Here is a 22,412-nt window from a genome sequence, read left to right as displayed (position 1 = left end):
TCATCTCCCAAAGCGGAAGGTGAAGCCCCCTTTTTTCCTGTTGTAGCCGTTGAGCTCCTCAGCCAGGTTGCCCAGCGTGCTGCTGCGCTTCTCCCCTCCCGCCGGCAGCAGCTCGGAGCCCCCCTGCCTGCCCAGCCGCTGCCCGTTGCCCTCCTTGCCGTAGCCCTGCAGCTCCCGGGCGATGCCCAGCAGCACGTTCAGCTCCTCGCTGCGCCTCCGCCTCCCTCCTGCCCTCCAGCAGCTACCCGGGTCCTCAGCCCCCGCCGGCCAGCTGGGCTTGAGCGGGGTCCCTTCCCCGGGGTCTCCGGGCTCCTGCCGCTCGCTGGGAGGGAAGCAGGCCCCCAGGCTCAGGAGGAAGAGGCAGGACAGCGAGTAGGGTGCTCTCATCTGGGGGAAGCAGAGGAAGGGAGAGACGTGTGGGTAAACGGCAGAGCATCCTTGGGCAGCGGGTAAAGCAGCGGCCAGGACGCGAGGCTGCAGAAGGGCTGCCCTTGGCGAGCACGCGTTCCCCATCCCTGCCGCAGCACCCGCAAACCAGCCCTGCCACCCCGCCACCCTGCGAGAAAACCCCTCCAGCACCCGCCGCTCCTCCCGCAGCCCCCACGCCAGCACCCGGCTGCAGTGGGGGTGCTGGGGGACCGGGGGCTCTGCCTCTGCCCTCTCGCCTTAGACCTGCTCCCCTTGCTCTTCAGCAGCTCCGTGCTCACAATTTACAGCCTTGCAGCTACTCCCCTTGTTCGCAGCCGAGAGCCGGGCTCTGCTGGGGTGGGGGTGGCTGAGTGGGCTATTAGCCAGGCTGATGGGCTCCGGAGCCGCCCGCTCCTCTTAGAGGCTCCGCGGGGAGGACTTAAGTGTGTTCGCCTGAGCCAGCCTCATCTTCCCCGTGCGCAGGTCCTGCCTGCGGTGCCCGGCTAATGCGGGTGTGGAGGAAGGTGCTGGACATCCCTCTGCTTCATGGGGCTCGGAGGTGCCCCCCCGGCAGCAGGGTTTGCTCAGCAGAGCGGGACGGAGCTTGGTCCGGGGCCACAGGCGGCCCCAGGAGTGACCTTGAGTGCAGGCAGGACTGCTCTGCCTCCCCTTCCTCCTCCTGAAAAGGCTCAGAAAGGGCAAATGGATTTTTTTATTTATTATTTATTATTATTATTATTATCATTATCACTATTATTATCATTATTATTATTATCATTATTATTATTTTGCTGGAGGTGTTGCCTTAAAAGTCACCGCTGGTGATGGTGGCCAGGGTGTCTGCCCTGGTGGGGGGCTGCTGTGGGTGCTCCTGCGCCCGACCCAGACGAGCCCAAGCCTTCCCCAGCACCCCCCTGGCCCGTGGGCTTCGCTTTGGGGTGCTCCCCCCCTCATTCGCACCTTGCCGTTCTTCTGTCCTCTCCCCTTTTGCACCCAGTTGCCCGTCATGGAGCCAAATTGCTGGGTGCAGCCAGAGCCAGGGGCACCTTCCCAGCACCAGCAATGGGGGCTGCTGAGACCCCTCCTGAGTGCCGGGGGGTGCCGGTGGGTGCCCTGCCTGGCTCTGCCTGTTACCCTCAGCTGCCTCCCACCATCCTTTCCCTCCCTGCCGGCTGTGCTGCCCATTGAGGCAAGGGCAGAAAGCAGGGGTGGGCAGACAGACAGACAGACAGACGGCCGGCCGATGGCCACTCACCTCTCCGTCTTGAGCGATGCCCCAGTGCCACCTGCCCTGGCCCTGCTCCGTGCCGCCCTGTGCCCAGACTGAGCCGGCCAGCCCGCCCTACCTGCCATTAAATACGCGCCGGCGCTAATTGCCGTGTCGCCCCCGGAGCGCGTGGCCGGCTGGCAGGGCTGTGGCCGCTCAGAGCAGAGGCTGGGATCCCGGCGGGGAGGGGGACAGGGGGGACGGCCGAGCCGCCACAATGGGAGCGCGCCACCACCGCTGATTAACGCGCCTCCTTCGTTTGCTGCCTCATTTGGAGGAGAGGCTGGGTGTGCGCCGTGCGGGAGCTGGCCTTGTCACCGGCGGCTGGTGGGGACAGGAGGGTCTCGTGTCCCCCACCCCCTCGGTGCGTGCGGCTGTCGGGGGTCCCAGCCATGCGTGGCAGTGTGGTGGGTGCGCAGGCCCCGGCAGAGACCACTGCACCCCCAGACCCACTCTGGGGCTGGCCCCGCATGGACAAGCCCGAGTGTGTCCCCCGTCCTTGGCCAGTGCACGCAGCCACCGGTGCCAAAGCGTGTCCCCCAACGCCTGGCGCTCGGCTGTCCCCTCCCAGGTCCCTCCTGCCCGGGGCAGAGCGGGGTGTGGGGTGGGCAGCACCCGCTGCGCAGCAGGAAGGGGCCGGGGGCTCCACTCAGCGCTCTGCCCATCGCCGCAGGCAGCGGGTCCCCTTGGCACCGAGGCCTGCCACCACCCTCTGTCCTGGCCCCAGGGCCACCCCTGGGTTTGGGCTGCAGCCCCTGGGGAGCCTCCACTGCCCCACCCCTGTCCCCCCTGGGTCTCCCCAGCAGTTTTGCAGAGCAGTTTGGGCAGGTGAAGCTAATGATGTGCCGGTTTCTGGGGAAGCTATGCCGTGAGCCTGGCACAGGGAAGGATCCGTCACCTGCAGCCCGTCAGGAGCTGCGATAATCCAGTGCATCCCTTTGCCATCACCATGGCAGGTTCCTCTGGGGATGTCCCTGCACCGCACGGTGGGCACAGCTGCCGACACGCTAGCTAACGATGAGTTCCTTTTATTAAGGAGTTTAGAAAGTCCACATGTACAGCGCGGGACACCACTCACACACGACCTAGACTTCACGGCACTGCTACACACCACCGCCCGCCCCAGGGCTTCGCCGAGAAGGTACGTGACCAGGTCCCAGGCCCCTGGCCCACCCCTCTCCAGGGAGGGGTCACCACGGGCGGGTTGAGCCTAATCCGGGGCCGCGGAGCAACGCGTGCACTCTTGGGAATAATCCTGGGAGATCCTGGGTCTCAGCGTGGATTAAATACCTCTCGCGCAAGTCAAAGCATAGTCATTAGGGGGCCCTGGGTGACACAGGCAGTTACACGGGGGTGTGCTACCCACAGACCGCACACACAACGTCCCCTCCCCGCCATGGAAAAACACCGGTGGAGGCATCCAGGGAGGGGACAAGCCTTCCCGGCAGGGCCCATGGCTCCCTGTGCCGCCTTGTCCTGAAGGCAAGCGCTAGAAAACCCGGCTACAGCTAATCACTGAAAGAAACGAACAGAAACTGTGCTCCCCGCCCGTGCGGGACCCTTTCCCGAGGGGTCCAGCGGGGTGCAGGGAGCCCCTCGGAAGCTGCCGGTGGCTCCTGCTCTCCTGCTGGCTGGGAAAAGCCAGCACTAAACTCCCCCAAATCCCATCGCTGGAGGAGGCCAGCGGCGGCTGCTCCGGGCAGGGCTGGTGGGGACGGAGCCGGGGGCTGTGCTCGGAGCTCGCCCTCACCCGAGGGACCTGAGGAATGTCTCTGGCAGAGAGGAAAGCTGCGATGATCCCTGTGCATCATTTGTCCCTATTTCCCGGCAGGATAGACAGACAGAGACATGCCCGGCACAGGATCTGAGGTGGGGAAGGCTTAAAAAAAAGGAGAAGCACGGAGGGAAATGCAAATCAGCCACAGCCGGGAAGATGAGCCTTTGATCTCCCAGGGCTTTAAGCCCCGCTGGAAACAGGGATGGCGGGAGCTTCCCTCCTCTCCTTGGGCTGTCTGTCCATCTGATGGTGTTCGTTGGGGCCAGGGCCCGGCGCGGGGGCTCTGCTCCCCATCGCTGCTGTAGCACCAGCACAAAATCACGTAAAGGGTGGCAGGGCCCCAGCTGTCCCCCTCCCCTCCTTTTTTTTGGACGTTAAACCCCCAATTAGAGTCCTTCCAGGGATCCAGAGGGAGAAGTCACCCCACACCCTGTGGCAGCCCCTCTTTGGGTCGGCCGGCACGAGGCATCGCCTGCCGCCCGGTTATCAGGGCCCTGCAGATGCTAAGCCCCACTCGGGGCTTCTTTTTGCAAAACCTTAATGGGATTTGAAGAAATGAAAGGCTTTGAATATCTGCAGGTGCCGAGCCAGAGCGCGGCTCATCCTGGGTGAAAACGAATGCACGTCCCCGGGCTCAGAGCGAGCGGAGGGGGCTGGCGCGGGGGCACGTGGGCATGCTGTCCAAAGTCCAGGGTTTCGGGAAAGGTCACCGCTTTGGGATGGTGAAAGTCCGACGTGAGTCCGAGCAGGTCTGGTTGGGAGGCAGGAGCTGTGAAACGCAGGCAGAGCCGTGCCCGGAAGCGAGCCTTCCTCGCCTCCTCTTCCTCCTCGCCATGCTCCCTCTTCCCCCAGCACTGGCAAAACAGCTCCGTGCCACGCTCGGGTGTGGGTGCGCGTCCTCGCAGCACCGTGCTGGCTTGCTTTGGGGTGCTCCAGGAGCCGGGACGGGGACGAAGGAGTTCATAGCTGTCCCTTTCCGTCTGCGTTGCTCTTGCAGGGGGAGAGGCGAGCGTTGTGCAGAACGGAGAAGGAATCACTGGCACGGTCCGGCTGCAACCTGGCCGAGCACCCCCCGTCCCCCGTAGCCCCACGGGGTGAGCCTTTGCCCCGGAGCAGCAGCCCCATCCCTGTCCCAGGGGCTCTGCAGGGCTCGGGGGCTCCCCAGGGCGAGTGTCTGCCAGTCCCTCGCCAGCTCGGCCAGGCCACGGCCAGGTGTCTGTGCCCAAAATGGAGATGAGCGGAGATGCCCAGCCTGCCCGGGCTGCTGCATCCCTCCCTCCCTCCCTCCCTCCCTCCCTCCAGGCAGCCCTTTCCCTTCCTTGCCAAATCCCTGCACGCCGCTGCCCTCTGTCGCAGCCGTGAGCACCGGCCGTGGGTCACGCTCTGGCCAGGAGACCTGTTTTGGCTGCAGGGGAGCCATGGCAGTAGGAAGCAACGGTCCAGTGATGTCCGTGGATGCCCGGGAGCTAAAGCCACCCTTGCTGGGGACAGGTGCTCCCCCGGGGCACCTTGAAGATGGGCCAGCCCTTGGTGAGGATGGGGAGGGTGGCAGCTGGGGGGACGGGGCTGTGGGGTGATGGGGAAGGGCAGGGGGCTGGGCACGGGGTGGGGGGGCTCATGCCATCCAGCTAATTCTCCTCCCGGACAGGCCGGATCTTCATCTCGGTGAACTTGAGGGAGTACTGCCAGCCGGTCCAGGAGGACCACTCGATGCCGTCGGCGTAGGAGCTGTGGTGGCCCTTGAGGTACTGCCCATTGAGGTTGGAGGTGTGGCAGTTGCGGTACCACCAGGCCCCATGGTAGAAAGACGCACAGTTGTTCTCCGAGTGATCGTTGTCCAGGTCCTTGGTGGTGAACTTCATCCCGTTGTGCTTCAGGAAGGAGTCGCCTGCCGTGGGGGAACGGGAGCCACGATGGGCCCTTCCTGCCCCTCACCCTGCCCTTGGGCTGTCTCCCCCCCACGGGGGGGTCCCCTGGGCACCCCGAAGGGGCACCTTCAGTGATGTACAGGGCACTCGGGGTCACCCACCCTGCAAACATCCAACCGCAGCCCCTCTCCTGCCTCCAGCTCCCTGTGGCTGCAGGGATGCAGCCAGGAGTGCAGGAGGAGACAGCCAAGACCCCAGTGAGGGGGTTTGGTGTCCGTGGGCTCCCCCTGCCCCATGGGACGATGTGTGCCCCCCAAGTTCTGCCACCCTACCTGCTGTCCCCGAGTAGTCGGCGATGGAGACAGGGTACCCGTCCTCCTCAGGGTCGACGGAGAAGAGCCCCACGCCGAAGCTGCCGTAATGGGCGAAGGCGGTGCCGTTGTCGAAGTCCTCCAGGTCGATGCGGAGCTCGTAGCTGCCCTGCACCGTCAGCACGTGGATCCGCTTCAGCCCTGCGGCGGAGGGACCGGGTGAGCGCGGGGACCCTGGCAGGGACGGGAGGGCTGGGGGTCCCTGGGGAGGGGGCCGGGGTGGGATGGGGAGCGGTTCCCCCCCCGGCTCTCGCTCTGTTATTGCAGCACGGCCACGGGCTTGTGCTCAGCTCGCGGGCAAACAGCCCCATTGCTTCCCTGTGCAGCCACCCCGTCCCCTCCCGCCTGCCCGGGCTGTCACTCCTAGGATGTGAGTGCTGGCCAGGGGGGTCCCGTGTCCCCAAGGAAACCCAGATCCCCTGGGAGGCCCCCAGGCTTTGCCAGCCCACTCAGGAGCAGGCACTGCCAGCCCCACGCACCTAACCAGTGCTCTCCCGTCAGCTTCCCGAAGCCGTCCCGGTAGGCTTCCCAGCCGCGGAAAAAGTTGACGGAGCCATCCTCCCGCCGCTGAAACACCTGGGGAGGGAGACACCTCAGTCGTGGGGCTGTCCCGAGCCCGTGCACCCCGAGCAGCCCCCCCTGCTCCTGCCCACAGTGCTGCCCACTCCTCCCCGCCGCCGGCTTAGTAGATGTGGGCGCAAATTAAACCCTTTCTAATCAGTAATTACATAGGGATGCTGGTGAGTAGGTCCCCAGGGAAAAGCCAGATCAGGCTCCTGGGGATGGATGAATTGGTTCAGATAAAACACTTCACTGGATCCTCTGCCTGGAAATGGGAGCGGAGCTCGGGAAACCCACAGTGTGTTCCTGCGGGAAGGGGGCGGATGCCCTGGGAGGGGTGGGCACCCTGCACCCGGCTGCGCGCAGGAAACCGCCTGGGCTCTGCCATTGCAGGCAGGAGCGGAGGGAGGGAGGGAGGGACAGACACACGGCTGTCCCCGCAGCATGTGCTGCCCAGGTCAGTCCAAGCCATCCTGCAAGTTATGGAATGGTTTGGGTGGGAAGGGACCTCAAAGATCATCTAGTTCCACCCCCTGCCCTGGGCAGGGACACCTCCCACCAGCCCAGGTTGCTCCAAGCCCCGTCCAACCTGGCCTTGAACCCCTCCAGGGATGGGGCAGCCACAGCTTCTCTGGGCACCCTGGGCCAGGGGCTCACCGCCCTCACAGCAAAGAATTTCTTCCTGATATCCAAACTAATCTGTGTCTAATCTAAACCTACCCTAACGGCAGGATGCTCAGTGCCCTGGAAAACTCCCAGGTCTCTGCTCTCTCCTGGGCAGCCACCCCGTTATCAGGCATCGTTCCCGTGACAGCCTCATTAGTTTCCCACAGAAATTAACTGTGGGGCACTGACCGCCCCGACTCCTGCAGAGCCCCCAGATCCCAGACAGATCCCCGGGGCTCAGCACGGCTTTTCTCCTTGGAGCCTTTCCCTTTTCCTCCCCCATCTGCTCATCGGCATGTCATGCCCTTGTGTGTTTCATCCCCTTTTATCCGTAGTTTCGGGTTTGATTTATTGACAACGATCCAGAAAACGCTGCTGCGCGTCTGACCATTTGAACTTAATTAAGCCTCCAGCCCTGGATTAATTGCATTAAACTTGGCTGAGCCAGCCTGCCCGTTTGCCACCAAGCACTGCGCTCCCGTGGCCATGGCGGGGGGGGACGAGGTGCTGGGTGATTTAGGACCAGCCGCCCCACGTGCCGGTAGCCAAGGGGTCAGAGCACCCTGTCCTTGGGGCTGTGCTGTGCCGACGAGCCCGTTCACCCACATCCAGCATCCCAGGCTCGGGCAATGCTGCCGTGCTGGCCGGGAAGCCGCCGTGCTTTGCTCCACTGCGGGGATGCTCCTTCGCAGCCTCCCCCTGGCTGCTCCTGCCCACGCAGGGTTTCATCCTGGCATGTGAGAAGACCCAGCTCATGAATTTCACACCCATTTCATCACCAGACGGGCACTTTTGGGGCCGGGGTTGCCCGGCGCAGGCTGCGGCGCGCTCCTTAGCACGGCACAGCTCTGATCCTGCTGTACTTACCTTCTAGAATTAGAGCCTTAATTTTTATCCCTGCGTTGAGCACTTGAGAAGCTGCGGTTAAGCCCGTTTAAAGGGGCTTTCTTCAGGCTTGCTGGGAGCGGGGGATGGCGTGGCTGGACAGGGGCCCGAAGCTGATTTTCCCTGGACAAAGTCGGCTCCGGCGCTGCCGGACGTGGAAGGCGGCAGAGGCAGCACCGATGCTTCCTCTTAATCAGCTTTGACCCACAGTTGTAAATAGGCCAATTGCCTGAGCGGTGCCCAGGGAAGCGTGTGGGGCATGTCTCCGTTGGCTGAGCCCCGGCACGGCTTGGCAACCACCCTGGGTGCCGGAGGAGCCCTCGGTGCCCTGCAGCCTGCCTGGCTTGCCCCAGGGGGCTGGAAACCAGGTTGAAAGGGCTGGAGGGCACTGGAGGTCCCGTGTCCTCCTGAGTCTCCTGCTCCATCCTCATCAGCTCTTGTGCACAGTCCCTCCTTGTGCTTCACTTACGGGAGCCTCCTCCTCACCCCCGCACCGTGATGCTGCGTGTACGGGGATGCTGCATGTACGGGGATGCTGCATGTACGGGGATGCTGCCTGCACCCGTGACCCACAGCCTCGCCATGCTCCCAGCCCTGCCTTGCTGCTCTTTTCCTCCTCATCAAATATGCATCACCCCCTCTTAAGCAAAAAGGATTTCCTTCCCTTCTTTAAAGGCAAGGCTGAAATATTTATCTCCCCCGCTCTCTGCCTCCCCCGGTCGTGCTGAGCTCGCAGGGCAGGGACGGGATGCTGCAAAAGCACCAACCCAGAAAAATGTGTTAAAACCAGAGAAAAGCGGGAGCGCCAGCCTGTGCTTGCCGTGGTGTTGTGGCGAGGGAGGGCTCTGCTCCCTCTGCCCGCAGCCCCCTGATGCCAGCCCCCACCAAACCCCCAGTGGGCTCAAAACCCCACCACAGCCACAGCCTGGGGAGATGCTCAGCCATCGTCTTGCTGCCACCGCTGTGCTCCAGCTCTCAGGTCATGTTTTCAGCAGCCACGGCACAGCCCCCACATCCCCGGCCCCACAGCATTCCTCTGAGCCCCGACACAGCAGGGAGACCATCTTCGGGTTCAGCCATGGAGAAGACAAACTGGGAGCAACGCAGGAGCCGGTCTCCGGGAAGTGCCGATCCCGTGTGACAGCCTGCACCCATCGCCGCCGGCAGCGCTGCCCATCCCGGGGACCCGGCGGCCTCTGCCTGTCCCCGCCAGCAGAAGTGTCTCGTCCCCCTTCGTGGCGACACATAAATCACATCTTTTGTAAACAGTACGCATTTCCCCGGGCTCGTCTCACCCGCTGCCTTTGGCTTACCCCTGCCCGTGTGTAAACGCATCAGTGTCTGCTCAACCCCCCCAGCCCGTGCCGGGACCCCTCCGGGGGGTGATGAGCAGCCTGGGCGAAGCCGTCCCCGTGAGCATCCCCAGCGCGGCAGGTGCCCGTGAAGCTGGAAGCTGTCACTTAACATCACCACAGCCCTCTTCCTGCCAGCACAGCGTTTTCTTCCACATCCTTTGGCTTTCCCACCACTTCCCACTACATGCTGTACATGGAAAATGATGCTGATGCAGCCGGAGCCATCATGGCACCATCGCTTACAGGATGGAGATGCTGATCCCAGGGAGGCTTTGCCCTGGCTGGGCAGTGATGGAGGCTCGGGGGCACTGGGAGGAACGTGGGGCATTTGCAAAGACTTCCCAAGACAGAAAAGGCAACTTTTCCAGGCCTCCCAGGATGCCGATCCTCCCCCACCCTCCATCACCCCATTATTACTTTAATAAAGTGCCGGAGGTGAGCGTCAAAGGGGGAGTCGGGGTCAGGCTGGGCAATTACACGGCTGCAGCCCGGCGCTGCCGTGAGGCTGGGGTCACCCGGGGCAGTCACTGCAATTAAAGCTGGCGCTGAGCACAAGGCGAGGATGCTGCCGGTGATGCCAGCGGGCACCGACCCGGACCCACGTCCCAGCCGGCTGCAAACATGGCCCCGCTGCTGGCAGGCAGGGCCAAGGGGGGCACAGAGCAGCCTGGGGGGGTGTGCTGGGGGCTCTCCAGCTCTTCCCTCCCACGTTTCTTCACTTCGTACCACCCTGCCCTGCATGGATGCGGCTGCTGGCTGCCTTCTCTGCCAGATTTCTGCTTTTTGACTATGCAAAACAGGCAGCAAATGGCCCCAGAGCTGCAATCGCTCGCTCAGCACAGGGGCCTTCAGCTGCCCGGGGCTGGATGCGGCCGTCGTGAGGACGAGAGCGGTGCCTTGCTCAGCCTGCCCGAGGAAGGGGACAGGGAACAACCAGGGACCCTGCCTCCGGCAAGGGGACAGGGTGACACCACAGATCACGCCATGGGGATGGGGAGGTGCTGAGCAGCCCCGGCCGGGCTTCCCCCCGACGGGGCATCGGGGAGGCTCTTCCCTCTGCCCCGCTGCCCGTGGTCTCTAAGCCATCCATGCAGGCTCAGGCTCAGCTCAGCAGCTCCCGAGTCAAAATTGATTCAGCTGCTGCTATCACTTCCACCCACCCACCCACATGCAAATAAGCCCAAATGTCAGGAGTAATTGCTCCAGAGGAGGAGGAGGGGAGGGAAACCTCCCGGGCTCTCCACCATGGTGCTATGGCTCACCTGGAGCCCCAGGGAGACCCCCCCAGCCCCATGGGAGATGGCTGAGACACCCTGAAGGACTGGAGGTATGTTTGGGAGCCGGTGCTGCAGAGCAGCCCCAAGGAATGGGAGCCTGGGGCGAGCACCCTCGGCCCTGCTCTGGACGCACCCGTCTCCAGACGCCGGGATTCGGCCAGTTCGGCCCCTCTGCCCGGGCCGAGGCAGGGCAGAACCGTGGAGCTGCGGGCAGCCCCGGGCCAGCCCTGCTGCCGGATCCCACCGTGCTGCCGGATCCCACCGTGCTGCCGGCTGTAAAATCATTTGCTTCGCCCCCTCCCCAGCCCAGCCTGAGCCCTCCCAGCTGCAGCAGCTTTAAATAAGCCCCTGCGTGTCTTGCTAATCACCTTGGGCTGCTCTTCAGGCAGCGCTGGAGCAGGGCTGGGGCTGGTGGAGGCTGTGCAGACTGTGCGCGGGGTTTGCAAGGACCCTCCTCGCCCTGGGGAGCAAGCGGGGTCCCTCCTTTTCCCTCTGTGAGCCCCCCCAGGAGCTGGGGTCCCCGGGACTGTGCTGTGCCTCAGTTTCCCCGCGGGGGCTGCTGGTACCAACCTGTGCATGACAGGTTGCTCCTGCCTGGGGTGGGCTCCGGGCAGCCCGAGGCCAAAGGCTCATCAGCCCCCCAAGGGCAGGGGGGCTAAGCTCCCTCCTGGCAGCGCTCAAAGCTGCTTAGGGGAATCAGATCGTGGGGATTTGTCTCCTGGAGCACCCAGCTGGAGGGGCACTGACCGTCTCGGCTCACCCAGCGTGTCCTCGGGGGGAGGCTGCCTGCCCCTCCCCGTCCCGACGAGCCCCCAACCACCTCCCCGGGGACACCCTCGCTGCCCTGCTGGCACCCTGAGCGATGCCCTCCTGGCTTGGGGCCACTTGCACCCAAGGAGCCCCTGAGGTTGGGGGGGGTCTCTGGGCTTGGGGCTGCCAGTGCTGTGTCCCCTCACTCCCCTGCTCCCTGCCCCCATTACTGTGATTACGGGCTGTTGCAGCCGCCACGGCAAAGCAAATCGGACAGGGCAGCCGGGGAGCGAGTGAATCAGCATGGCATCGGAGCCGCCCCGGGCACCCCTGCGTTAGATGAGGCGAAACACTCTGGGTTCAGGGTCCGTCCTGAGCCCCAGCCCCGGCTCATCGGGACCACGAGGACGGGGCAAAGCTCAGCCATTTGCCCCATGGCACAACTGCAGTTATGCCATGCCCCAGCCCGGCACCAGCCCTGCCGAGAAGGATGAACTCCAGCCATGGCATCCAGCTCCCGGCATGAAACCACCCTCCAGCTCCAGCCAAGCTTCCCGAACCCTGCTGGGCTCCGGCCGGCAGCGCCGGGCAGCTCTGCCGATGCTGCCAGCACGGGTAACACTGACAAGCCCGTTTGGCCGCTTCCCTGCAGGACCCGGCACCCTGTGCACCGCCAGACCCCATTGGCATTTATCCCCCATCCCGATGACACATCCAGGCGCCAAGAGTAATGTCTCCCGCCCCTGGCATCCCAGCGTGGGGACAGCCCGTGGCTGGCGGTGGCATCACCCAGTGGCCCCCAACACAGCAGCAGCTCACCGTCCAGCCGCCCCCGTCGGTTGTCATGTCACAGTAGACCTGGAAGCCAGAGGGATAGTGCGTGGGGAAGATGGAGTAAACCCCGTCTTCTTGCTGTCCGCTCATGTAGATGTCAAAGCAGTCTCGGGGCCGGGAGCCTGCAGCGGGGCATTGGGATGGGGTGGGACAAGAGGAAAGCTGGTTAATTAATGATCTAATTTAATGTCTTGCCATTTCTTTCAGGCTCTCAACCTTGCTGCCAGCTCTAGTTGGCGGCTCAGTGCTGCCTTGTTCTTTCCCTCCTTTCTCCTCCGATGCTCAGGGTGAGCGGTGCCCGGGGGCCTGGGCGGCCAGCGGGGACTGACCCCATGTCCCCGAGTGACGGTAAGGACAGGCTGGGACCCAGCTGGGGAGGAGGGAGCCCATGTCCAGAGGCAGCTGCAGGCAGAGTGCGGGCATGTGCTCGCAGCCCCAGGACAGTCTTACTCAGCTTCATCTTAACCAAATGATGATGGATGTGACTGTTTATTCCGAGTCCCGTGCAGCGCTGCCCTCTGCACCCGAATGAAGGCGAACGGTCACCTCTTGCTCTGCTTTTACCCCAGCCATGTCTGCGTGGGTCTGCAGGGGTGTGAGGTGGCTTTTGTGTTGGCTTTGCAGGCTGCTTTATGGACAACTAGGGGACACCCGGTGAGAAACACCCCTTCTAGGACACAACTATCCATCTCCCCCATCTTCTTGCCAGCCCCCCTCACTGTATTAAAGCCCTTTCCCCCATCTCAGGTGGTTTTCTCCCTCCCCTCCTCTTAGGCAGAGACCTGCCGAGAGCATCCCCAGGCATATCCCTCTCCCAGGGATGCCATCTCACCGTTGGAGCAGCCCCGTGGCCGCACTCCCCTGGCCGGCGCTCGCTGCAGGTCGGCCTTGGGCCGGGGCCGGGCACCACCACGGTCCTTCTGCAGCGTGTCGAGGACGTCGCTGACGGAGCTCACCAGCCGAGCCATGTTGGTCTGGCTCTCTGAGAGCAGCTGTGGGCAGGGGACACACAGAGGGGACAAGGTTAAACCCCTTCCAGCCACTTGACCACCCCGCCACGAGGATGCTCTGCCCATTCCCACAGCTCCCCAGGTGTTTGCCTGGGTATGGGCTGGTGGGGACCAGGTGGGGACATAAAAGCCACAGCAGATCCCATATGCATCCCTGGTGCTTTCTGACCCCGGGTCAGGGTCCAGATAGCACCTATTGCCACCGGGGCTGAGAAACCCCCCAACTTGGGTGCATCAGTGCCGCCACCCCGTGGGATAAAGAGCATCTCTGGGCAAGGGACAGGATTGCGGAGGCGGCAGGAATAGCTGTGTCCTGAGACAGCCGCCGGCTCTCCAATGTCCCCCGAGGTGACCCGGGCCCGGCAAGTGACATGGGGTGGCGGCGGCAGAGCAGCAGGATGGGGAGCGAAGCGCAGCAGTGGGGATGGAGCAGCTCCAGCTGGAGGGCGATGAGCACCAGGAGGGATGGGCACGGAGCTGAGCATCCAGCCATGCCCTGGGTCTTGGTACAACACTCGGCAGACCCCCGGCAGACCCAGGTGAGCACTTCAACACAGCTCATCGGCTGAGAAATTTTTGGGACTGTAAATAAGGGGGGGGGGGTTGGTTGCTGCATGAACCGCCCTTGGGATGGTCCTGTGCTGTGCTCGGCTCAGCTCGGAGCCCCCAGACTGGACCTGGCAACGGGAACCCCCCCATATGGGAGGCTGCACGGCCGGCTCGCTGGCACTGGGGCCATTTGGCATCGAGACGCAGACGGCTGATGAGCTGGAGCTGAAGTTTTGCTTCCTAACTTGCGATTCCCAGGCACCCGCCTTAAACCTCAGCTCCTTCTGCTGGAGGTCCCCCCTGGACACCGTGTGCAGGGGCTACGAGCAGCTATGCCCTTGGGGACGTGACAGGGGGGTTCTGTCCCCAGGGAGCCCCATGTGGCTCTCCCAGCCCTGTCTCACCTGGATGAGCCTGCCCTGCTCTCCCTGCAGGGCGCTGAGCTCCTGCCCCATGGCGCTGTGCCCCTTCTTGAGGCCGTCGCAGTCGGCGCGCAGCTGCACGGCATGTGTCAGCAGCTTGGCCACCTCGTCCGCCACCGTGACCAGCAGGGCCTTCTGCTGGTTCTTGGTGGCCTTGGCCTCGGCGTCGTGGTCGGTGATGGCGCGCAGCAGGGACGTCTGCAGCCCCTCCAGGCGCCCGAAGGTGCCTGCCGCGTCGGGGCAGTTGGGGTCGATGAAGATGTTGATGCGGGAGCTGTCGGCTTTCTCGATGGTGACCAGCGCGTTGGCTTCCTCGGGGTTGGTGCTGATGACGGGGGGCGACTCGGTGACGGGTGTGTGGTAGTGGTTCATGAAGAGGATGGCCCCTGTCACCGTCACCGCCAGGAGGACAGCCACCGAGAGCAGGACGGTGCACAGGATGTACCCGCAGCTCATCCTCTGCAGACAGAGACGGACACTGTTGGGACCCATTCGGACGGACCCATCCCGCTCCCCTTCATCCGAGAGGTGTGTTCAAACCCTCATGAGCTTTGGGGGGGTCCAGCAATGAGGGAGGCGATGTTGGACACGGGGGTGGTGGCAGAGGAGGGGATGCGGGGACTCCGGGAGCCCTGTGGTTCTGCCAGGGATGCAGAGGCCATGGGCGAGCGCTCAGCAAGCAAAGCAGCTAAACCCGCCTGGGAGCTGGAGGTATGAAATAATAAAGAGAGTGAACGCGCGGCGGCCGCCTGCTCCCGCTGGCATGTTTTATTTAAGGCGGTGATACTCAGGCGGAGCAGCCCCGGCTCCCTGGGAGGTGTGTGCGGGGCTCCCTGCTGCCCTGGGCTCAAATACGGGGAGAAAAAGGGAAAAAGGGACATCCCCTGTGTTCCCTGGAGCGGGGACCGTGGGGAAAGCAGGGAGGGGAGGGAAGGCAGGGGCTCTTCCCAGCAGCAAGGGGAGGCTGTGGATCAGTGCTGGGACCATGTCACCCTGAGCACCGTGGGGACCTGCCCCGCACAGGGCATCTCCCAGCTGCGGGGGGCCACACGTCCCCGTCCCCCTTGCGCCCTCGCTGCCTGCCGGAGGGGAGCAGAGCTGCTCCCAAAGCCCTCGGACCCGTCCCAGAGCCTTCCGGCGAGGGGGAGTTGCTGTGGGAAAGGTCTCTGACCCCCCTGAGCCCCTCCGGCAGCTCTGCCGCAAGAGGGACGCGTTGGCTCAGCCTGCAGGACCTGCTCCCTGCGCACCAGGAGCCTTTTCTCCTTGCAAAGCAAGAAGCGCCAGCGCCGTCAGCGTGGATGGAGCGAGCTGTCACCCAGCCCCATCAGCCCCCCGTCCCACCCCCCTCCTTCTCATTACACCTGCGGGACAGAGGCTGTGATTTTCCCCTGACCCCGTCCACGGCTGTCACAAGGAATTGCAGGGCTGCCAGAAAACTGCAGATTCGGAGAGACAAAGACTACTTTCCCCAGAAACGAGGGGAAAATTGCTGCATCTGCAAAGATTTCCCAGGCCCTGTCCCCTCCTGTGCACATCTATCTGGAGTGACACCTTCCTTCAAGCACCCTTCATTTCATTCACGCTCCCGCAACCATTTGCATTAAGGTGACCCCGGCTGCGGCAGGGCTGGCCGGCCGGGGGGCCACGGATGCCCCATCAGCCACGGGGGATGCTCCGGGTTTCTTCCCCAGCCCACAGAGCGAGGCTGGAGATGCAACGGCGCGGGGCTGAATGGGAAGCCACCCTGCGGGGACCTCCGTAATGAGGCAGCCCCAGGCCCAGCCCTGCGGTGTGCATTAACAGGAGACGTCCAAGGCAATAAGGGGAGCTTTCATCAAGCAGACGGTCGAGGACTTTACCCAGCATTTGTGGACACGGAGCCCCGGCTCGGGGGCACAAGCGGCACCCGGCAGCAGCAGGACAGTGGCAGATGGAGGTGGGAGATGCCCATCACTGACACCCTCATGCGGACACCCAGGACCTGCGCTCGACCCGGCCCCTCGGCACCCTGCGAGCGGAGAAGTGACAGGAGGGACGGCTGCTGACCGGAGGCCAGCCTCGAGTGGTTTGGGATGCGTGGGGTGAGCAGGGAGCGTGTCCCCGTGGCTGTCCTGGCTGTCGCAGCACCTTCGGCTCCCTGGCTCCACGTCCTCCCATCCCACACGCTGCTGCTCCCCACCACGCTGATGTCCCCAGCTCGAAACGTGCCTGATGGGACACACGGATGGGCTGCGATGGCCGAGGGACCCGTCTGAGCAGTAGTGGTCTCAGGAGCAGAGCTGTGCACGGCCGATGCTCCATTTCCCGCAGCCACACAAATCCCAAATGCACTTTAACACACCAAAAATCCCACAGCTCTGCCCAGGAGCTGCATCCAGCTGTTTTCCAGCCTTCGAGCCCCAGCATCGCTGCTCTCCTGCCGGCACCAGGAACTGTGGCAGGAACCCGGGGCCGAGCCCCTTCACAAGTGACCCCCACTGCTTGCGACCGCGAGATCCCGAGCGGTGGCAGCTTTACGAGTCCCACGGCATTTTGCTGGCAGGTTGTGTTACCTGGCAACCTGCAGTGGGGAGAGGAGGGAAACGCTCAGCCAGCGGCACCAGCAATGCTCCGAACTGGGGTGTGGGTCCCCCCAAACCCCCCAGCACAGCAGCACTGCCTCTGCTCGCCCAGCTCCCAGCATGGGGCCCTGCAGCCGCCTCTGCCACACGCTCCTGCCCCACCATGGCCACGGCCCTCGTGGCTCCGGGGGGTTTTGCCCTCCATTGCATGGTCTCGGGCTCCTGGATCTTCTTGCCAAGGCTTTCAGGCAGCCGCAGGACATCTCCCTGTTGACCATGTGGCAGCTGCCCCGGTTATTGATGTCCCCTTGGGAACCCCTCCATGGGATGTCCTGATGTCGCCACACCACTCCTTCCTAAGGAGGGAAGAAGCTGCAAGGCTGGGAGGTGCTCGGGATGAGTGGAGCTTCACTTGCAAACCTACTCCGGAGCTGGGGAGGGAGCCCCAGGCAGGAACTGAGGCACCGTCACATCCCGGGCGCAAAGCTGAGCCGGGCTCTCCGTGCCGTGTGCTGGCTCAGGCAGTAGCTCCATGCTTGGCCATCATGCCCCATGGTGGCCAGGTCCTTGGTGCCCCAGGTATGCCACATGAGCAGCCTGTGGGCCACTTTGCACCCCGGGGCTGTGGGTACCTGCAGCCCCTGTGCCCGTCATCCCCCCCAGGCGTCCCCAGCCTCCTCAGGCGAGCGGACAGGCGAGCGGCTGTGCTGGCCGTGGGAGACAGCAGCTCCAGCAGGTGCAGCCTGTGGGGAGGGAAGGATAAGAGCCAGCTTGTCCCTGAGGCAGCTGGAGCAGAGTCGGAGGTGGGCAGGCCCCCGGGGAGCATGGACAGAGCGTGGTGGTGGGAGAGGCTGAGCTCTGCCGTGGGAGATGCTCTTTGGGGAGGAGATGCCCTCTGCTCCTGCCGAAGCCGTGGCTCTTTGCCGGCTCACCAGGCAAGCTCTGCGCTGTTGGATGGTGGGCAGCAATCGTGGGCAGCCCTGGGTGCTCTGCCCCTGAGCCGTGCCCTCAGCCAGCTACAAACCAGGACCCAGGTGGTGCTTCTGAGGCAGGTGGACACCGTGGTTTGCATCGCCCAGGCTCAGCTGCTGGGGCAAACTTTAGTCCAGGTACCCCCTTCTTACTGATGGGGTCCATGCAGCCCCGAGAGAGCCTCAGGGAAGCAGGGGACAGTCCCATACCCCGCCTAAGCCATTGCTCGCTCCAGAGCTGCTCAAGCAGCTCATTTTTCATCCCCGCCACTCGCCCTGCGCTGCTCCGCTGCCCCTGTCCCTCTGCGCCCTCCCTGCCTGCCCAGCTCTGCTCAGCTTTGTGCAGGGCTGCAGCCCCCGTCCCTGCTCCCCCGGGGGCAGGGCTGTACCCCAGATGGCCCCCTGCATCCCGCCGCTCCCCGCGCCCTCCCAGAGCCTGACGCCGCACTTTGCTCACTCCCCGTAGGCACGGAGGCAGATGAACTGAATCCTGCTCCTGGTACCTGCTCTCCTCCGGCATCCAAAGCCTGCCTGCCGCCGCTCCTACAGCACGGCGCTTTGCGGCTCGGGGAGAGGAGGTGGCTGGGGAACGCACCGGAGCCAGGTCTGTGGGTGAGCAGGCACGCAGGCTGGGATGGGTTTCCACCGGAGCTTATGGGAGCCGGGAGCCCATCACCGGCTGCAGCACAAACTCTGTGCCCCCTTTGCAAACCATCGGTCGCCTGCGTGGAGGGGCTGCGCACCGGGGAGGCAGCGCTGCCGGCACCGGGAGAGGAGAGCGAGGTCTGTCTCTCGGGGGGGGGGGTCTGAGGCAGCCCCTCTCCAGCGAGGCGAGGGAGCTGAGCGGGCAGAAGAGGGCTCAGAGAAGGGTGTGCAGAAGGGAGAAGTCAGACAGAAGTCCCTTTCCCGCATCACTGCGGGTGGCAGGGTGACGGGGAAGTGGCAGACTTGGGGGCAAGTAAGTCTCATGGCTGCGGAGGGAGAGCTGGCACTGCCGGCTCCTTCCCTCGTCTCGCAGGCTCCGTCAGAGACTCGCTTTCCCCCCAGCTCTCCCCGGGCACGTTTGCCCACACTCCGCACCCCTTCCCGCCCTGCCCGCGCCCAGGGTGCACCACTGCGCGGCACACGGTGGCCCTGCCTGCGCGCTGGGTGCCGTGCCCAGTCCTGCCCGCTCTCTGGGTGCCATGCCCAGTGCGGCCCGCTCGCTGGGTGCCGTGCCCAGTCCAGCCCGCTCTCTGGGTGCCGTGCCCAGTCCAGCCCGCTCGCTGGGTGCCATGCCCAGTCCTGCCCGCTCGCTGGGTGCCGTGCCCAGTGCGGCCCACTCGCTGGGTGCCGTGCCCAGTCCTGCCCACTCTCTGGGTGCCGTGCCCAGTCCTGCCCGCTCTCTGGGTGCCATGCCCAGTCCGGCCCGCTCGCTGGGTGCCGTGCCTGCGCTCCCTCACCCGCTCCGGCACCCTGGCCGGCTGGAGGCCGGGGCTGGCGCACGTGTGGCGGGCTGTGCAAACAGGCTCCGGCACGTGCCGGGCCCCCCGCGCTTCGCCGCACCCCGCCGCAACGCCGGCCTCTCCCCAAAAAACCGGGGGGGCTCCTGGAGGTTGAGAGAGGGCCAGGCGGCCAGGAGCCCCCGAAACCAGGGGTGGCTCCGGCGGCAGCAGGGAGCCGAGGTGCAAAATCCCCTGTGCGGGGTTATTTAAGCAGTTTGGAACGTGCAGCCGCTCAGGGGAGGCGTGTGGGGCAGCCCCGGAGCATCGCCCGCTGCCCGGCCGAGGGGCAGCCCCGGCGCCGGGGGGTGAGGGGACATTGGCTGCAAATGAATAAACTCAATAACTGGGGGGGGGTGTCGGGCGGTGAGGGGAGGCAGCCCTGGGGGGAGAAGCAGCGGCTCACCCCGCCGAGCTGCACCGGGAGAAAAGCTCGCAAGCTCGCTGGGGGGGGAACGGTGGGGGCTCCGGGGACCCCCGGCCTGGCCCCTGTCCCTCTGCCCCCCGTTGCCCCCCCGCCCCGCGCCGTACCTGCGATTTCTCCTGCTGCCCGTCCTCAAGTTGCGAGGCTCCTCCCATGGTTTTCCAGCGCTCGTTCCCCATCGTGCCGCCAACTTCCAGCCCAAGTGCCCAGACCTTCCCCCCCCAAGCCCTTGCGGGACCCCCCCCACCCGGCAGCGCAGCCCCCGGCCCGCCCGCGCTGCCCGGCTGGCGGCGGCGGGAGCACGGGCGGCGGCGGCGGCGGCGGAGGAGGAGGAGGAGGGAGGAAGAGGAGGGAGGGAGGAAGGGAGGGAGGACACGGGCACGGACACGGGGGTGGATCTTCCCTCCCCGCCCGCCCCGCTCCCCCCGGGGCTCCCCCGGCCCCGCTCCGGGGACGCCGCCCGGCGACGCCCCGGGGGCTCTCCCTGCCCGCCCCCAGCACTGCCCCGAGCGCCCCCCGCGGCCGCCCCAGCGGCTCCGGAGGCATTTCGGATCCGCGCCCCCCCCACCGCTCCCGCCCCTGGGCTCCGCAGCTGCCCAGATGTGGCGGCACAGCTGGAGGAGCCGCAGCAGGTAAGGCGGGGGCTGGGGCCAGCGGGGCCAGGGGTGTTACAGGGGGCCGGGGGTCAGGTGGGGGGCTCGCCCCCTTTCCCACACTATGGTCCCCAGTTCCGCACCCCATGCTGACGGCGCTCAGTCCCACCAGTGGGCAGGGATGGGCAGAGAGGAGGGGGGGCATTGGCATCGTCCCCCTCGCCCCCCCCAAACCTGTGTGCCCAGGGGTAGCCAAAGTGCTGGGGGCCTCTTAGCAAAACCCAGTGCACGGTGGAAAGCTGGTGCTGGCTGGGGGGAGGCAGTGGCCGGGCCCCCCAGCACACAGGGTCACACCGATGCCCACTGGAGCACCACTTGCCCAAACCCCAGTGTTCTCAGCCCAAAGCAGCGGTGCTGGCCCTGCGTGCTGCCGGCTCCCGCGCAGGAGTCCCTCCCTGGCCTGATTTACCGCCACCTCTCCGGGCCGGGATGTGGTTTTCTTTACCGTACCTTTGCGGCACCTCACTTAAATCTTTTATTTGCCGGTTGTCTGACCTGCGGGCAGGAGCGTTGCTAAGGGGTTCGGAGGAGCATCGTGAGAGCAGCGACGGCTCAGCCCTGCGTTAATCCGGCTGGGGGGAGGCTGGTTTCTCTCTCGATGCCAAGAAGCCCCTGGGAAACCTCCTGGGGGGCGTCCTGCAGCCCCCCTGCACACTTCTCCTGCGGCGTGGGAGCTGTGCCCTGGACAGGAGGCACAACAGGGCTGGGGGTTGCTCTCTGAACCCCCCGAGTCTCTGTCCTTGGGGCTCAGCCCCAGTTGGGACCCCCCCAGCAGCTCCCGTGGGGCTTCACTGGGGTGGGGGCTGCCTCCCTGCGGTGGCAGACAAGGCGCAGGGGTGACAGGTTGTGTGTGCTGGGGGCCAGGGCTCCAAGCGGCTTCTCTGCAGGACATGCAGCCCTTTTTGGGAAGTGTGGTGCATGCTGGGCTGGCAAACGGTGCCGAAGGGCTCTGTGGGGCGGGGAGGGAAGCACAGCCATGTGCTCGAGCGGCCGGTACCCGCGTGTGTGTGTATGTGTGTGTGTTGTCTGCCAGCCAGGTGTAAATCCTGCCTTTGGCTGCGGCGATGTTGTGTGGGTTGAGCGGGCGATGCTCGTGGCTGGCAGCCCAGCTCCTTCCCCACAGACCGTTTTCAAGGACTTCCCCTCACAGCTGAGACCGTCCAACTCGTTGCAGCGGTGGGATGTTTGGCGTGCCCGCACCAGCTGGGCTCCGTCCCCACACCACTCAGCCGTTCTGGAAGCAGGAGGCCGCGGGCACCCGGAAAGCTGTTTTAGCTGAACTTCAAACAATAAAAACTTATCATTAAAAAGAAATGTATCTTGGCTTCATGTGGCCTGGCAGCGCAGGGAGGAGTGATTCAGTGGCTTGTCAGCCCTGGGTGTTAGGCACGCCGGGCTGCACAACTGGACACTCTCCAAGTCCAGCAACTAATTTTCTGCAGATGGAGCCGGGACCGCGCAGCGGGCTGACGTCTAATTTGCAATCCAACATACCTTGACATAACCCGCAGTGAGTCCTGGGGGCTGGTGCGGGATGGGATGCTCGGGAGCCGGCTGGGCAGGGGGGCGCGCGTGGGGCTGGGATGCCCCTGCTGTGCCCCGACACAGGGGTGCCCATGAGGGGGCGGGTGAAGGGTCTGGCTCGGTGGGTCCCAGCGCCATTCCTGATGTCCCGGCGGGTGCGTGGCTCTCTGAGCCATGGCAGGGTGCCTGCCTGGCGCAGGGGGGGCGTGTTTCTGGGAGCCCCAGCGATGCCCAGGGTGAGCCCTGCCCGTGCTCGCCACTCAGGCGGGCCAGGGGCCGGTGGGGATGCTGGCCCAGCTCATCACTGACTCACGCCGAGCCGTGTCACCTTGTGTTACCCATCACGGGGTCTGGCTGGAGCTGTGGTGCTGGGGACATGGGAAGGGGTGTCCCCGGACAGCTGAACCCCGTGGCTCCAGCCCCGCCACCCCCAGATCCATCCCCATGAGCTGTGCTGGGAGGGATGGGGTGCTCGGGGCGCAGCCGTGCACCCCCAGGACCTGCGCACACACTGAGGCCGGGCATCGTCAGACACGGGACTCCCTGTGGGCTGACGGCAGCTTGGCTGGTGGGGAGGGGGTTTCTGCCAGCAGCCTGGCCCAGATCGATAGGCAGGCGGAGGGGATGATTCATGTCTCAGGCTGTGGCCCGAGGGCAGAAACGGGAGAGATGTTTGATGTGGAGATGCCAGCAGGCCTCTGCGGCAGTTTCCCCTCCCTGAGCCAGCTCTGCCCATGCTGCCCGGGCGTCCCGGCTTGGCCTGGGGGCAGAAAACGACTGAAACAACATGGGATGAGA

At 64.9% G+C, this 22,412-nt stretch overlaps 2 protein-coding genes across 2 annotated transcripts; both read right to left on the bottom strand.

Annotated features, from left to right (window-relative positions):
• Positions 1-387, bottom strand: QRFP (pyroglutamylated RFamide peptide). The gene has a single exon (XM_063353494.1). The coding sequence runs from the start codon at positions 385-387 to the stop codon at positions 1-3; it is 387 nt and encodes a 128-aa protein (XP_063209564.1).
• A 4,358-nt stretch (positions 388-4,745) lies between these two features.
• Positions 4,746-19,840, bottom strand: FIBCD1 (fibrinogen C domain containing 1). The gene is made up of 7 exons (XM_063353326.1): positions 19,545-19,840; positions 13,983-14,459; positions 12,852-13,011; positions 12,005-12,141; positions 6,171-6,267; positions 5,653-5,832; positions 4,746-5,340 (listed from the first exon to the last, which is right to left on the bottom strand). The coding sequence occupies exons 1-7, from the start codon at positions 19,614-19,616 to the stop codon at positions 5,081-5,083; spliced, it is 1,383 nt and encodes a 460-aa protein (XP_063209396.1). The 5' UTR covers positions 19,617-19,840; the 3' UTR covers positions 4,746-5,080.
• Between the last annotated feature and the right edge of the window lie 2,572 nt (positions 19,841-22,412).

This window comes from Chroicocephalus ridibundus, chromosome 15 (genome assembly GCF_963924245.1).
Source record: "Chroicocephalus ridibundus chromosome 15, bChrRid1.1, whole genome shotgun sequence".
In the NCBI taxonomy this organism is placed as follows: Eukaryota; Metazoa; Chordata; class Aves; order Charadriiformes; family Laridae; genus Chroicocephalus; species Chroicocephalus ridibundus.
Note: the sequence above shows the minus strand (reverse complement) of the source record. Positions and strands in the feature narration are given on the sequence as shown.